Below are 16,629 nucleotides of genomic sequence, written 5' to 3'. Positions count from 1 at the left end.
TATTCCATGGATGAACAAATGCACCATGCCACGTTCTCGCGTCCCTCCCACCAATCTTGTGGCCAGAGCTGGCGCCCCCATCCGTCCACACCTCGTTGGCACTGCAGTCGGCTAGGGGCCTGCAATCACCTCGCATTCCCAGGGGTCCGCAGGTCAGCACGTCCTTCCTTGCCACCCACGGTGACTGTCACCCCAAGAAGACCCCGTGATGGCAAGCTCCAGGGGAACGGTCTGCTTGTGTGGATGAAAGCCACGTCCCCAACACCAACAAAGCGACCTGGACGTATCTCTGCGGACAAGGCGTCAAGGACCCCATGGCTCCCCCCGCCTCCGGAAGCTGGAGGAGCCAGGACTGACCTTCAAGCTGTGACCAGGCTTCTGAGGGGACCGTGGTGAGTGACCCATTTCAGACGGGCACTTGGAGAGCAAGCGCAGACCAGCCAGAGTTGGCATGCAGGTGACATGGGGCGGGGGCCGTGGGAGGGGACGGGGACACAGCGGGACACCTGGCACACATGCCTGGCTTTATATACAACAAAATGAGGTGCCCATGGGCCCTGAGGCCCCCGTTCCCCGGGCACATGTGAGAGACCTCGGGTGGAGTCGACACTTGGTCTTTTTTTTTTTTAACCAAATGGCACCTGAACAGACTGGACAACTCATCCAGGGTGGACAAGGGCAGGGTTCAGGACAGCAGTAAAGGGACAGTGAGAATCTAAGCCGAACCCTAACGCAGCTGGGTGGGAGGGAGCTTTTATTGACGCATGCCCCTGCCTCAGTAAGTAGTATTGGATGTTTTCTCTCCTCCCTGTTTTTAAAGCATCTCCCTGAAGCTTCACACCGACCTCGAGGCGACAAGGCGGGGCAGTCACTTCCCATCTGTTTCTGCAAACTGAGGGCCAAGCCAACACACCCACAGAAGGAAACAAAGCAAGAACCAAAGGAGAAGGAACAGAAAACAGCACAGAAACTCACCCCCCGTGACCGCGGGCAGTGTCAGGTAAAAACCATAGAAAAATACGAATCAATCCCATAAGGGTAACCATGACCACAGCCCTGCAGGGAGGCTCGGTCCGGCCTCTCGCCATGGCGCGCCCCCCCCCCCCCCCCCCCCCCCCCGTGACAGAAAGGAGCAAGCCAACCTAGGAAGAAGTACTGTTAAAACAATTGTGCTACAGTTGTTTCCATGGCGTGGTTATATCAGACGGGAGGAGAGGCTGCCGGCGTGTGTGTGTGTGTGTGTGTGTGTGGACACAACGCTCCAGACAGGACGGGTCCCAAACGGTGCAGCACAACAGCCTCGACCCTGCTGTCCCTCCTCTGTCCCCCAGGCAAGGAAATGCACCTGCAGCTCTGTGGCCAGCAGGAGGCATGCTGTGATGGCCCCGGGCTCCCTGGACAGACGCCCTCAGCAGCAATGAGGCATCTCTACCCGGGGAAGGAGCTGGTTTTCCGAAGCAGAACTGCCTTCAGGACCCAAGACACACACATGCTATGGAACAGGGACGCCCCCTGTCCCCCCACCCCAGCGCTGGCGGGAGAAGGGGGCGGGGTTCCCAATCCCACGCCGCCGGTCCAGGGAGAGCCACGCTGCGCTGGAGGCAGCCGGGAGCTCAGTCCTCCTCCTCCTCCTCCTCCTTGGCCGTGGCCGCTGGGAGTTTGTCCTGAACCCTGAAGCATTCTACGAAGAAGTTAATGAGGGCACGGTGCAGGTGCTGCCTGAGGGGGGTGCTGTGGAAGTAATGGCTGTCGTCCGGGTAGATCTGCAAGGAGGGCGAGAGGCAGCGGGGTGCACGTGAGAGGCACAGCTGGGCACCGCACAGATCCGAGGGCCCCTGCCCAGTGAAGCTCGTAGCTTATGCAAGGGCCTCTCCCTCCTGCAGGCTCAACCGGCGTAGGGGGGCACCTGGCCTTGCATAAGGAGACACTCTGCGGTCTTGAATCTGCACCACGCACACGCACGAACCCGAGTCAGCAGGGACCGCAGCTGTGTGCTCTCTAACCAGCGTGTGGAAAACTTCCCATGTTCCTGGGCCACCATCTGCCTTGGCATCCTGGCTGACCCCCCTGTGTGGCTGCGGACAGGTAAGGGTCCAGCTGTGCCAAGTGGAGGTGACCAGCATATGGTAGATAGAATCTAGCTGGTCACGTTCGGTGGGACTTCAAACCTCCAGTCCCTGGGCAGTGCCGATTGGTCTGTCGCTAAATGGAATGACATCTGTGTGCTGGGGAGGGGTGGCACTGCAGCGTGTTCCTGGCCAGACTCAAAGCCAAGTGTAAGGGACCCCGGAGTCCCCATTCTTCCCCCCAACACATGGCTGCCTGCTGCATTTTGAATTGTTTCTTCCTCTTATGTCTGTGAAGGATGGCAGTCACTTGAGAGTAGTCAGTGAAGGCATTGAGCTATTATACGTACGTTCAACTTCAAATAGTCCGAGAGGACTGTATTCAGAACAACAGAAAAGCAGTGAGGAAGTATGTCTCCTCCTGCCCTGGAGTGGATGACTGTTACAAATTCACTGAGTAGCCGCTGCAGTGTTTTTCAACTGCCAGTCTGGTTTCTGGGTCTAGAATCTTCATCCGACATCAGTATGGTTAACACTTTTGCAGACCAGCGGCTGGAAAACACTGAGCTAAGGTGTTCCTGTACAGGCAGGTGTGGCCTTGCACGTGGGTTCCTTTCGTTGACCCAGGTGGGGTCTGGGGCACGTGCTGCTTAGGCGCCTTGCTAAGGTAACAGCCTCTAGGTAGGGGCATGGTCCACGTCAGCCTGGAGAGCCCCCCCTTTCTGCCTGCCCATGGCACATCCTATGCGCCCAAGGCCATGGCAGGTGTGGAGTCTGTTACAATCTGTACATATCAGGAGGGGGCACACACATGTGACATGAACTGAGTCCTTCCTTCTGAATCAGCACCCGAACCAGACCCCTGAGCCGGGAGCGTTCCCAGCCGGCCCAGTCCACACACCACCCTCCCCGGGACAGTGACGCAGGGAGCAGGGAGGGGGGTTCACTGCCGGGCGCTCTCTGAGGGACAGGGAGGTAAGGAAATCTTCCATCTGTCGGGGCCATCCCTGCATTACCAAAGGAACCAGGAAGGAGGTGGGCGAAGTGTCTAGAATGTCACTGTGCATCATGGGAAAGAGCCTGACTTGGGGAGGGAGGGTTTCTAATGGCTGCTTAGCCATAGGTCCCTCTGGAGCACCTGGCAGGTAGTACCTAGTGACCGTGTGCGGCTGTCCAGAGGGTGGGTGAGGGGAGGCTCGCGACCCACCAACTCTGCTCTCCTCATCTGCACACCCCAGGTATCCCACGACCTCGTGCTGGGTGGCATGGCTGCTGGTTGGCCCTGCCTATTGCACAGGGCAGAGGGGACAGTGGGTGGGGGGGAGGTCTGAAGGCTTTAAACATCATATAAATTGTAGAAAAATAAGCCCATGCTGATTTGCCGCCCGTGTGCGCTGGCCCACGCCCTCCCGACAGCCATGCACAGGTGGGTCGGCAGCAGAACCAGACGGGACTGCACCCCAGTCAGAGGCGCAGGGCAGGCTGTACCTGTAAACTGTAGTTGGCTTTCCCCTTGATGAGCTGTGTGATGAGTTCTGCTGTGTGTTGGAAATGGATTTTTTCTGTTAGAAAAAGAAAGAAAAAAAAAAGAGGGAAGTGTCCAAACCCGTCATGCTGTATCTGTGTGTGGTTCTCACCGGATTCCTGGGGAGCCCCTGTCCTTGGTCCTCACCATCAGCAGTTGCGTGAATGATCAGAAACTGCTGTCCTTCCAGGGCCGACACCCGATGGGCCACCTTGGTCATCTGCATGCAGGGACACAGAGAGTTAGTGGTCGCAGGGAGGGGAGGGGCGGGGCATGAGTCGGGGGGACCCCTGAGAATTAAGGGTGGAATGCAGGAGAACTGGGGCTTCCTGCCTGCGACAAGCACGTGGCAGGTCTTGGGAGCCTTAGCCTTCCTCCCGTGAACCCCTTGATGAAGAGGAGGGGCTGGGGACAGGAATGAAGAAAGCTGGCCTCAGGAGATGACATCCTGGCTCGACAGTTTCTTCGTCCTAGACAAAGTTTGAGCCTTAGAGCCCGAGGCCCTGACCTGTCCCACAACTCTGGCCTTCTCGCTGGGCCCAGACGAAGAAGGGCTGTGTGTGACGTCCACGCACAGTCACCAGCTGGCTGTGACTTAGCGGGAAGCATCACAGGAGTTCTCTGTTCCCCGAGTGACAGCTTAGCCTCCCACCGCAGAACAGTCGTGGGTCCAGGGGAGCCAGGAGGCATCTACACCCAACATCTAAGGACCATGGGACAGACTCCTCTATCCAAAGACGTGCCCACTTTCTCCCTTGTTCCCCAAGTTCTGGAACGGGAAAGGACCCCAACCCAAGGGGGTCCCAGTCCCCTCCATTAACAGAACAGTAGCAGGGGGACCGGAAGGTGTTCCTGACGGGGAGGGAGTGTGGGTTGAACCAGAGGTAGGAGGGGAGGAAGAGAGAACTCTGAGAGGAGGCAGCCGGCTTCATCGAACTCTGTCCCAAACCTACCTCATACGCTCGGTTGTCCAGTCCATGGAGGCCCAAGTATCTCTCAGAGAATGCAGACGCTGGGCACAAGCAGAGGAAGAGAGTCACCCCACCTGTGCAGAGCCCGGACTCGGGGACGCCCTGGGGTGGGGTGGGGCGGGCTCACTTCCTCTTGCCCGGCAAACATTTGTCTTTAAAAAAAAAACCAAACTCCACCTGTCTGGTCTTGACACGGAAAGAAGAGGGTACCACAGTAAGCTTCAAACAGGTTAGTGTTGGGGACTCTTGTTTCAGGCAGAAAGGTGAAACAGTAATTAAGCAAAACATACTTTGTCTGAATCTTAGACTGGCTACCCCACTGCCTTCCACCAGGTGGGAGAGAAAAGAGGCGGAGCAAATCCCCACTAGGACTTCCTGTTCTAAAGTCTCTGCACGTCTCCCTGGCACCCTGCACCCTGCCCAAGTCCTGCGTGGGGCTCTGAGGGCTGCCCGTCTCTGCACGTCTCCCTGGCACCCTGCACCCTGACCAAGTCCTGCGTGGGGCTCTGAGGGCTGCCCGCCAGCCAAGTGCTCCGGAGCGTGTCCACGGGTTTCGGGGATGCCCTCAGTCGAGTAGCGGGGGCAGCGTCCCGCCTGGGGCTCGGGAACAAGTCAGGTGCGGGAGGGCAGCATTTAACGTGCACTCAAATCAGGCAGATTTTGAAATGGCATGATAAACAAAATTAAGAAAGACTGAGTTTTAAAAATGTAAAATATGCTCCACGTATTCCTGTGGGAGAACTAATTTAAATAATTAAAAATTTTGTGAGTTCTCAGAGAAGTTGAAATTCGCATTGGCGCCCTCTGTGAAGGTTAGCACAGTGAGCCTTCCGGCTGCAGGATGCCAGTGATCCCTGGGTCCCTCTGGGGTCCACTGGTGTGGAGATGGGGCACATGGGAGCTTTTAAAAAAGGGGGTTCACGTCATAAAGCTGTTCACATCCGAGAAAAAGGCTGCCCGTCCAGAGGGAGGACAGTGACAAGAGCCACCTTTGTGCCCAGGCAGCGGTCTGGTCCCTACACCTGGGAGGGTCATGTCCGTCTGGTCCCTGCAGCAAGTTATGCTGACACTTGACCCTGGTCTCACGCCTGCCGGTGAGAGAGCTACTCTCTCCAAGGACAGGTGCTGACCATACCTGCACGGCCCTGAGGAAAGCAGGTGGAGGGCAGAGAGGAGCTGAGTCCTCAGGTCTGCACCCGCTTACACCCCAGAGCACCTCCCGTCTGCCCACTAGACCCCCCGGGACACAGCCCATGCGGGGCTCCTGTCCAGAGGCTGGGAGCCGAGAGGCAGGGCAGCCCTGGGGGGTTCTAGGACAGCTCCTTCCCTCTGGCTGATGCCTCAGGATTTCCCACGCCCACTGCGGAGGCAGAACCATTGGCTGAGTCCGTACTCTGGTCACGTGTGCTGGGACTTGGTTTATGGGCACTTGGAGGAGTGGCTTGAAGGCCCCCCCCCCCCTTCTCTCTCTGAGCTCCACCTGAGAGCCTTACAGCCCCCTGTAGTTTATCAACTGTGGGTTCCTGAGGTGGGGGTGGGCAGGTGGGGATGCAGTTGAAGGGAAGGCTGTGGGGTCTCAGGGGGCTTGGCTGTGTGTGTGGTCAGGAGCATTGTTTACCGTAGAGCTTGAAGTCTGTTATTGGAGAGAGAGCAGAGCCGCAGGTGAAAATCTGACCCTGGTTCTCCGCCTTCGCTGGGAGGATGTAAGTGCTCAGGTACCCTCCGTAGTCCTGGAGGGGAGATGGGGAAGACAGACAGACAGACAGACGGCTCAGTGGGTGTGTCAACAATTCCGCCAGTGAAATAGCCTCAGGCATAGTGGCCTCTAGGGCCATGTTTTTCATGTAGCTGCTTTAAAAAAAAATCAACTTCAAAAATTTTAAGGGAGGGTAAACAATGAAAACTAAATAAATGCCCAACTAAGTCACCTGAGGCAAGACTGGCCCACTGGGGGGCAGTTTCCAGGGATACTAGGGCGACAGGTGAGAGTAAGTAGGAAGATTGGGGAGTGCTGTGTGGGCGCAGGGCTGTGACCAAGCCCCTCCCAACAGCACCTGTTTCTGGCCGACTCCCCGTCTACAGGCAAAGCCAGTCCATTTTGTATGATTCTGTGGGACTTGGACAGAGGGCCAACCAGCACCCAGCGAACAAGGGCTGGCTGTAAGCCCTGGCCGGTTGGCTCAGTGGTAGAGCATCAGCCCCTGTGTGGAAGTCCCGGGTTCAATTCCCGGTCAGGGCACACAAGAGGAGCGCCCATCTGCTTCTCCCCCTCTCCTTCCTCTCTGTCTCTCTCTTCCCCTCCTGCAGCCAAGGCTCCATTGGAGCAAAGTTGGCCTGGGGCACTGAGGATGGCTCTATGGCCTCTACCTCAGGCACTAGAACAGGGGTCAGGAACCTATGGCTCGAGAGCCAGACGTGGCTCTTTTGATGGCTGCATCTGGCTCACAGACAAATCTTTAATAAAAAAAACATTAAAAATATAAAACATTCTCATGTATTACAATTCGTTCATTTCCTACTGCTCATGTCCATGGTTGCGGGTGGCTGGAGGCAATCCTCCGTGACACCACCAAATTTTTATTGGATAATGCGTAATGTACACGTGTTGTTGTATGGCTCTCATGAAATTACATTTTAAAATATGTAGCGTTCTTGGCTCTCAGCCAAAAAGTTTCCCCGACCCCTGCACTAGAATGACTCTGGTTGCAGTGGAGCATCGCCCCCTGGTGGGCATGCTGTGTGGATCCCGGTCGGGTGCATGTGGGAGTCTGTCTCTCTGCCTCCCTGCTTCTCTTTAGGAAAAAAAAAAAAAGGTCTGGCTGGGATGACCAGTTCAGGGGCCGCGATGACACAGATACCCATGCATGGTCCATCCACGGGAATTCCTTAAATTCCTATATTGCCCTTCCTTGGGGCTGACACGCAGTTCCCGCTTCAATGTGGGCCTCCCAGAGAGATCAAAGCCTGACGCCCTCACCTGTCTTGGGTGCTTTCGAATGTCCTTGGTCCACGTATGCTGTGGTCTGCCAAAGGGTGGTCTTTTGACAAGCAAAGGTGGGCTTTGCTTTGACAAGCAAAGGGGGAGTAAAGGCTCAAGGGAGCCGGGCTATAGGGGAGACTGTTCTAGGTGTGTGTGTGTGTGCTTGTGTGTGTGTGTGTGTGTGTGTGCGTGAGCGTGTGCTTGTTCAGGAGCCGAGAACCCCATACCTGCTGGGCACTAGGTACAAAGCCCATGCTGACTCACTGCAGAACTGTGTGTGACCTACATGTTTAACCCTGTCATGTCATCATGGTATTCTTTCCACAGAACTGGACTATTTTGTTCTAATGACAATAAAAAAGTCTCTGTGGTTTCTGCAAAATACTATTTCTCGTCGCTGGAACCTACACATCCTCACAAGTTGTTTTGCAGTCTAGTTTCTGAAAAGGGATATTGAGACAACACCAAGGGCAGGTGAGACCGTGGGCCAGCAGGAGCCCTCACCCAGCATCGTGGGGAGCCACAGACTGGGGGGGGGGCACTCGGGAATGCAGCCTGGTGGCTTCCTACAAAATATGCTGTCACCACACACATGACTCAGCATTGTGCTCCTTGGTGTGTGCCCAAAGGAGCTGAAAACTTAGATCTTCACAAACACCTGTGCAGAGACATTTACAGCAGCTTCCAGTCAGAACTGCTTCAACTTGAAGGTGACCAAGACGCCTGTCAGCAGGTAATGGATAAATACATGGTGGTCCATCCAGGTAATGGGGTTTATCACTCAGCACCAAAAAGAAATGAGCAAAAAAGAAAAGACTGGGGCTGCCGCCCAGGGAGAAGGCCAGATGGTAAGGGCTACCCAGGGCCTGACCCCAGCTATGCGGCGCTCTGGACGGGGCACCACTGTGTAGACAGCACAAAGGTCTGCTTCCTGGAGGAGGGGTGAGGAGAGATGAGGGGGTGCATGCAGCTCCTCTGGACGATACTCTACTGATGGACAAGTGTCATTATACATCACTCCCGACCCACAGAGTGACCACCACTAGGAGCAAGCCCTCACACCAACTGTGGACACAGGGTGATTACATGTTGGCTTAGGTTCCATTTGTAACACATGCACCATTGGTGGGGGTGCGGAGAGTGGGGGAGACTATGCATGGGGGGGTGCAGCAGGGGGAAAACTCTACCTTCCTCTCAGCTTAGCTGTGACCCAGAACTGCTCCCCAATGTCAGTCCATCAAAGAGACTTGTGCCAGAGAACCCCATGGCCTCCCAGGGCTCGGATGAGGGCCACGGCTCTCAAGGCACCAGGAGAGAGGTCCCCACCCCACCCTTTCTCTCGCTCTGAAGAAAATAGCTGTTTGCGCACCACCAGACCACAGACACCCCAAGGAACTGGGATCAAGCCTGGGTGACGGACCACACAGCTACGGTCTTGAACGGGGCGGGGAGTGTGATCAGGCAGACAAGACGGCGCGGCTCACCTTCCCAAATACGGCCACGCGTGTCTTGTCGATGAATGGCTCTCTTAGCATCGTCCTGCAAAGCCCAAGCAGAGGGATTTAGCTTGCAGCGCAGGCTTGTCTGTTCCCTGGGGCGGGCGGGCTCCCCAGCAGTCTTCCCCAGCAGTCAGGAGAGTTGAGGACCACTATTTAAGCCAAGGAAATACCGGAATTCTGACCTATTTCCTGCGTAAATCTAGTAGGTGCCTAGGCATCTCTGCCCATGCACGTGAAAACTCCAGGCCGCCTGTGCGGAGGCTCCAAAGGGCATCACGGTGCAGAAAGCTCACCCTACTAGAACTGTGAGTGCAGAGCAGCTCTGGCATCCCTGGTCTCTGTCCTCAAGTTGTTACCGCCCTCACTTAAACCACGTGACTCCCAACCACCCCAGACACTGGGAAGATGCTCTGGTTCTGTGTAGCAGGGCTCGGAGTAAGGCAGCTGGGCTCTCACCCTACCTGAGCTGTCCTTTGCTCCCAACTCCTGAGATGGGATCCCTGGTCTCATGCATGTTGGGTGGCAGTTCACCCTGCCGTGTCCGCTGCTCCCCCAATGACCAATTGTGAGTGTTTCCTGCCCCATCCTGGTCTGCCGGCCCCTCCTGCTCCAACACGGCTCGTCCACCCTGGGCCCTGCATGACCCCTGACTTTGCTCACTACGTGTGCTGTCTGGAGCTTGCGGCTCCCACTTCCCGCCTGGACAATCCCTGCCTGCCCTCGGGGGTGAGGTCTCGGTCCCGCAAGGGCCTGTCCAGGAAGCTGCTTGCTCTGCATCCCGTGCTAGAACCCCTCGTGTGGCTGTGGGCTGAGCCCACACCATCCGTTCACATGACCGTCCTCTTCCCGTACACAGTGGCTTGGCCGGGGAGGGGACTTTGCGCATGTAACCTGCATGGAAAGTGCCACCCTGAGCCCCAGGATGACAGGGATGTGAATGCGTCAGAGCTTCAGGGAGCTGGCCTCATGGTTCCTTAAACTGATAAAGGGACGATCTCTCCTTCTCTGATGAATGGAAATAGCATCCCAGGTCCTAAGCAGAACTGCGGGGAGTTGTCCTGGGTTTGAACTGTTAGGGCCTCGGTTCCCTAAGAGCCTGCATGTTACGATGGCGGGCGTCCTGTGAAGGACACGTATTCTCTTGTTCTCATAAGCTGCAGCGGCCTTACAACCAGCCCTGTCGATTGTTTTCCCAGAACAGGTTCTGCCTTGTTTGCAAACAGATGGTGGATCAATTCCCTATTTTTAGAAAACACTGCAAATGAGAAATAGCCTGTTGCCCACTTGTCCCTGAGCTCAGGGGAGAGCAGTGAGACACAGTTAAGTGGTTGAAGGACGCTGTGACCTTTGGTGACCGGAGAGGCCTCTGTGCTCCACAGGGATGGGTCAGACCAGGGTGAGCAAGGTCAAGAGAAAGCAGTGGGCGGGTGGAAAGGCACGGAGGAGGTGGGATGGCGAGGTCGGAAGACCGCCACCATCTCTGCAGAGCAAGCCCCACATGTGAGTCCCCCCATCACTGCCAAGCACAGTCTGAGACCCTTCCATCATGGACGCTGTTGGCTGCTGACCCAGTGTCCACCTGCTCATCCTCCTGCTCAACAGAGCCCCAGGGTGCTTGCCCACACACCACTGGCAGGTTCTGGAGTTTGGAGCCATGCTGGGTGCTTCTGGGCTGCTCCTCCCTTCCTTTCTGGAAGTCTATGTAAGTGGTTCCCTGCTCCATCTGCTGGCGGGGGAATGAAGGAGTATGCAATGACCAGTTCCTGGCAGCCATTCTGTGTACATGAGGACAGTCAGCCCAGGATGAGGCCTTGTGGTTGGCTGAGCGGAGAGAGAGACCGAGGGCCTGGGTCTTCGGTAGCATTGCAGGCATTGAATCCAGCAGCCCCACGGCCTGCCACCCTTCTGAACTTCCAGAGCTGACACGGGCCCTTCTCATTAAAGCACATCCGATATTGTGTGCACCTGTGTTGTTAACATCCAGAAGCAAGCCTCTCACAGAAGCACCTTCCTGGACCATCTGGTCTGCAGACTCTTGTCCCTCCTCTGTCTGTGACACACACAGGGCTCTGGACATGCTGCCTACCTCTCCTCCACCAGCTCATAACTCCCTGGAGAGAGTAGGCGTCCACTCCCTCACTATTCATTGAAAAAAAAATCATTGACTTGGCACATGCCACCCACCTATCTTTTTAAAATGAGGGAAATGTTTTGAAAAAGCCAGTGGAGTGAAATCTTTTAAACCTGCAGAGCACACAGGCGTGAGAGCAGGGAAGCTGGGACGTGATGCTTACAGTCATCAAACACTTATCAGTATGGGTTTCGGTGCCGCCTCCGTGCATGCCCGGGGTGCCAGCATCCCGCTCCATGGTTCACGACAAAGGCCATTCCTTGGGTCCCTGGGAATGGTGTTTCCCTGGCCCTTCCTGTCCTTCTGGGTGTCTGTGTCTGTGGACTCAGCTGAGTTGTCTCTCAGGGGCGCTGCCCATTCGTGTTGCTGTTGCTGTACCTCATGTCTTTGCAAACTATTGCTACACAGCGTGCCTGCTGGCCAGGTGGAGCCCGCCCAGGGGCTTGATGTCTTTGTTTCTTGGGCAACGATAAAACTCAATACATAATTGTGAGCATCTGTCTTCCGGTGCCAGGCCCTTTCTGGTCTCCGTGACAATCGGTTGAGCTTGCTGGCTCTACAACAGGCATGTGGGGGGAAAGACGGACAAGGCTGTGTGCCACTCTTTGGGGCCGTACAGGCTCTCTGACTGTCCACGTGCAGGTGCACGTATCCTTGTCTCAGTCACGGGGGGGGGGGGGACACCCATCTCACACTTAAGTTCTCTTTCTCCCTCTTGGGAAGAGAGGCAACATGTCTGTGGATACTGGCTGAGGTCTGACTGTCTCTGCCCTGGTTTGAATTAAACAGACACGTGACTTAGCTAGACACAGAAAAACCACGGTTCTGGGAGGACACGACCCGTGGGGATGCTCCGTTTGGGCGATTCCGCACGCGGAATGTGCACACCGTTAGACCGATGTCAGAGAGGACCGGGGTGCGGCCGACAGGAGACGCGCCCTGCCCGGCCCCTCCTGTTGGGATGGGCCGCTGGTGGCGGGGGTGGGGGGTCTCACCTCACAGCCTCCAGCTGGTCTTTCTCCTCCAGGGAGCCCAGCCGCCGCCGTACCTCATGCAGGAGCTTGGTGCCTTGGAAGCCACTGCCACGGCCGTCGCACTTGAGCACCACGGCTCCATGGCTGCTCACCATCACCGTCTCCCAGGTCACCTCGAACTTCTCAACCACGCTCTGGCTGCCTGGGGTGCCGTCCCTGGAATAGACAACACATCTGGGTGTTGGGCTTCTCTCCTGAGGGGGCTGTGCCCACCCAGGAGGGGCCGCGACCCCTGGCTGCCACCCGCCAACTCCGTCGCAGTCTGGTCACCCAGGGTGGGTGAGGGGCATTGTCTCTACCGCCAGCAGGGGGTGATGAGGAATGTGAGTGCTCAGAGGGTCACTTGAAGCAGGTGGCACTCATTAGGACAGCCACCAAAGGACTTGTCTTCCCAACACTGAACGCCTCTTCCCTTTTCTCTCAGCTCCAGAGATCTCAGAGTGTCTCCCACCCTGTCCCCCAGCCCCCGTCCCCTGCGTGACAAAGACGTGTGTTTCTTTCTTTAGCAGAACCCCTGGTTTGAAGAAATTCTCTTTTTGATGAACTCAGCAGAGACAGCGCATGCGCTGGCCCAGATGGCCTGTTTCCTGCGAGGCGGAGTGTCCCCGAGTCCTGAGCTAGGCGGAGTGTCCCCGAGCCCTGAGCTAGGCGGAGTGTCCCCGAGCCCTGACCTAGGCGGTCCCACTGGGCCCCCGAGCCCTGACCTAGGCGGTTCCACTGGGCCCCCGAGCCCTGACCTAGGCGGTTCCACTGGGCCCCCGAGCCCTGACCTAGGCGGTTCCACTGGGCTCCCGAGCCCTGACCTAGGCGGTCCCACTGGGCCCCCGAGCCCTGACCTAGGCGGTCCCACTGGGCTCCCGAGCCCTGAGCTAGGCGGTCCCACTGGGCTCCCGAGCCCTGACCTAGGCGGTCCCACTGGGCCCCCGAGCCCTGACCTAGGCGGTCCCACTGGGCCCCCGAGCCCTGACCTAGGCGGTTCCACTGGGCTCCCGAGCCCTGACCTAGGCGGTTCCACTGGGCCCCCGAGCCCTGACCTAGGCGGTCCCACTGGGCTCCCGAGCCCTGAGCTAGGCGGTCCCACTGGGCTCCCGAGCCCTGACCTAGGCGGTCCCACTGGGCTCCCGAGCCCTGACCTAGGCGGTTCCACTGGGCTCCTGTCTTGCCCACCCCATGCAGGGACACCGCCCTGCCGGCTGTTGCCACCCGTGGCTCAGCATTTACACCATGGAAATTGGCCAGTGTTGCCAACAGGGCCCTCTGAAATGAAGACCTGGGGTCCCAGCACTGGCTGGCACACCAGTGGGCACAGGGGTGGCTTTGAAATGATCTTCCTCTCAGAGAGGACAGGATGAACTGGAGGGAAGGCCGGTGCCTCTCCAGCCTCCCTCCTGGGAACAGCAACATATAGATGGTGCTGCCCCACTTTGAGAGCCAGGTGCTGCCCCCACGGAGGTGACTGCCTCTGCTGTCACTGCCATCTGGGCTTCCTGCCAAGGATGGAGGGCAGGCAGGCAGGTGTGTGTGTGTGTGTGTGTGTGTGGCACCACATCTGAGGACTAAACATGGACCCTCTGTGATGTCATACACGCGAAGGGTGCGTGAGTCACTTTGGGGGGATTTTCTGTTTTATATCAGTACCGCCTGGCCCAGTTCCTTCGGCACCCTGAGGTCCCCCATCTGCACTGCTGTCATGTTTGCAGTCACAGTAAAAAGCCTCACCGGCAAGGTGACGGGCTGCCCAGCGGCCTGTGGGACATGGGCTCAGCGGTGGCTGGTCTTCAGGGAAGCGAGTTGTTTGCACACTGAGAACCCTGCCGGGGTCTCTCTCAGATTACTGAGGCAGCCGGCATTTGTGGAAAAAAGCTGTCATTAATGTCTTTTAGAAAGGATGAAGATCTGCATACTGGGGGCAGGATGGGAGATGTGTGCAGTGTGTGTGTTTGGAGTTGTTGCCAAAGGGCCAACCTGTCCAGATAGTGAGGAAAGTGGGTCAGAGCCTTGGTTCTGCGCCCCAGGTGTTCTGTCCCTGCAGACGGTCTCCAGGTCCGAGCAGGGCCACCAGGCTCTCTGACACTCAGTGAGGTAATCACTGTGGCCCCTGAAACACCCTAGGGCAGGCCCTTGCTCTTTCCTGACTGCTGACCGCTTACAAGTAAACACAGAAGTGCCTCTGCGTGGTGATGTGAACACCAGTGAACCCTTGCCCGGACCTCGGGGCTTGGAGGCACTGGGAACCCCAGGTTGATAGCCCTGGCAGGCCTGCACACACAGGTGGGACCCCTGGTCGCATGCCACACCTTCAGGGGAGGTTCAAGAGCTTTTAGAAAGCTGCTCCCAAAATCTAAACCTGGGGACCTGTTTGTGAGCACGAGGAATATCTGAAATAATCCTTTCTTGGCAAACAAATGGGGTTCAAGGCAGTTTCATAGCAGGAAACGCCGCTCAGGCTGTGGGCAGAGTGAGCTGCTTCTTGGGCCACCCCAGGCGAGCCTCAGAGCACACCTGACCTACCAGGTGCACGGCTTGACTTGGCCACTAGCCTTCAGGACTGTGTCTGAGCCTAACGATTGGCCGCAGCAGGGCCACAGGGAGTCTGACTGCAGCTCCGTTTGCCTGGGGACAAACCGCCCTAGGGGACCTGGAGCCCTCTGGCCTTCGACCCTGGTGTCACCGCCGACGGCTGAACTAAGCTTTTCCTTTGCAACATTTCTCCCTCTTGTTTTCTTAAGAGTTCAACATCCATTCACCACGGTGTGACAGAGCCCACAGCTAGCACCCCAAAAAAGGAAGAAGCAGGGGGTACTCACACCACCAGGAGAAGGGGGTAGTGGGTGTTCTCGCTGAAGGTTGCTGGTTTGAGAACCTGGATGGGCAGACCTGCGCAGACACAGAACAGGCAGCAGGTTACGGGCCATGTTGCTGGAGGAAGGGGAAGGACTTCAGGGCTGGCCCTGATGGTCACCTTGTGACTCCTGGGTGGTCTTGAGAAAGTCACCCACCATCTTTGAGCCTTAGTTTCGATCAGACACTTAGATTCAATCTTGCAGATGGAATAGGTTGGAAAGCAGAAACCACTGGATATTCCCGAGGCTTTGCTAACAGATGGCTACCCGGGCAGGGAGAGATGAAACCCCGAGGGCAGCGGTAGGGGCGTCCGGGGGAGCCCCAGGATGATGAGGAGAGAGAGAGAGAGAGATGGAAGGTCTGCTCATGAGGTTGGGCTGGCAGCTCCGAGGAGGGGGCTGAGGGAGGTGGAGACCCTCTGTGCAAAGCCAGGGGTGTTGAGCCAGCTTACGTGCAGGCTGGTGTTGAGCAAGAGTGTCTGTGGACTGTCTCTCTCTCTCTCTCTCTCTCTCTCTCTCTCACACACACACACACACACACACACACACACACACACACACACGGAGAGAGAGTTGGGAAGCCCAAGGCCATTAAACTCTGGTTCTTGGCAGTATGGCACAGTGAAGGTGTGGAATTTTCCTTACCAGTTTCTTCTGCGCCCCCATACCCCCAAACAAACCTTTCCACCCAGGACATTGTTTAGTGATAGTAACTATATCCCAGATTAGCAATTCAATCGGAATTAGCAGTTTTCCCAATAGAATGACTGCTGACGCTCCCCAGGCTGGCAGCCAGCCCTGGCCAGGGTCTCTCCTTCACTGGGGATGGTGACTGAATGTTAATGGCTTGCAAATTGGATCCATGGCCCGCAGAAAGACCATTCAGGCTTTATCAAGGAAAGATCCATAAAACATGGTCTGAGCTGCCCCCTGCCACCGATGATGATAAACCCACAGGCAGAACACGCCAGGACTGGCAGACTGTGTATCCCAGTTTCCCTGAGAGCAGGCTGCGTTGCTTCAGGGAAAACCGTAGCCTCCAATGGAAAAAACAAAAAACAAAAATCCCAACAAAACAAAAACAGGTCTGCAGAGCAACATCTTCCAGATTTTCTGTGGCCCCTTCACCTCCATCCGCACATCAAGCCAAACCTCAGACTAGCAAGAAGGAGGAGCAGGTGGATCACTGGTGTCTGGTCTTCTTTCTGCCCTTTTTGGGTAGGGGGTGGCATCGCCCGTTAGTGCCCCGGGACTGGGGAAATGTCGCCATGATGGCAGCGCACAGAGTGGATCGGGGAAGTGGGCACTGGCTTTTGGGGACGAGGAGGAACTGCACAAAGGAATGTGATGGGTCCTCACAGGCTGGGGTGGGAAGCAACGGATCTGAGAACACTGCAAGGGAGGGTTCAGGGACAGCTCCTGACTGCTGGCAAGGGGAGTCAGGAATCTGGAGTCTGGCCATGGAGGGCCACCGGTGGGTTTCCCAGTGTGTGACCGGTGCAGACCTGCGTGGTCCCTGGCGAGGGCCTTTTGTGGCTCTGTGGGTTGCGTGCTCTGCTGTCCTCATGACTGTCAGTGAC

At 56.8% G+C, this 16,629-nt stretch overlaps 1 protein-coding gene and 1 non-coding gene across 6 annotated transcripts in view; one reads left to right on the top strand and one right to left on the bottom strand.

The window, feature by feature from the left end:
• Window positions 1-1,115: 1,115 nt before the first annotated feature.
• Window positions 1,116-16,629, bottom strand: part of DPP6 (dipeptidyl peptidase like 6) — a 590,008-nt gene continuing 574,494 nt past the window's right edge. For all 5 annotated transcript variants that reach the window (XM_066235792.1, XM_066235795.1, XM_066235791.1 and 2 more), the window contains exons 19-26: window positions 15,014-15,083; window positions 12,168-12,362; window positions 9,027-9,081; window positions 6,181-6,292; window positions 4,545-4,603; window positions 3,739-3,811; window positions 3,555-3,628; window positions 1,116-1,763 (exon numbers count right to left, since the gene is read on the bottom strand). In XM_066235792.1, the coding sequence (XP_066091889.1) occupies window positions 1,614-1,763; window positions 3,555-3,628; window positions 3,739-3,811; window positions 4,545-4,603; window positions 6,181-6,292; window positions 9,027-9,081; window positions 12,168-12,362; window positions 15,014-15,083 (788 nt within the window). In that variant the 3' untranslated portion in view covers window positions 1,116-1,613. The remainder of the gene's footprint in view (window positions 1,764-3,554; window positions 3,629-3,738; window positions 3,812-4,544; window positions 4,604-6,180; window positions 6,293-9,026; window positions 9,082-12,167; window positions 12,363-15,013; window positions 15,084-16,629) is intronic.
• TRNAT-UGU (transfer RNA threonine (anticodon UGU)) lies at window positions 6,727-6,801 on the top strand. Its single transcript has one exon. It is a non-coding gene; the product is annotated as a tRNA-Thr (tRNA).

The sequence above is a fragment of the Saccopteryx bilineata genome, chromosome 6 (genome assembly GCF_036850765.1).
Source record: "Saccopteryx bilineata isolate mSacBil1 chromosome 6, mSacBil1_pri_phased_curated, whole genome shotgun sequence".
In the NCBI taxonomy this organism is placed as follows: Eukaryota; Metazoa; Chordata; class Mammalia; order Chiroptera; family Emballonuridae; genus Saccopteryx; species Saccopteryx bilineata.
This window is presented reverse-complemented; position numbering and strand designations above follow the sequence as displayed.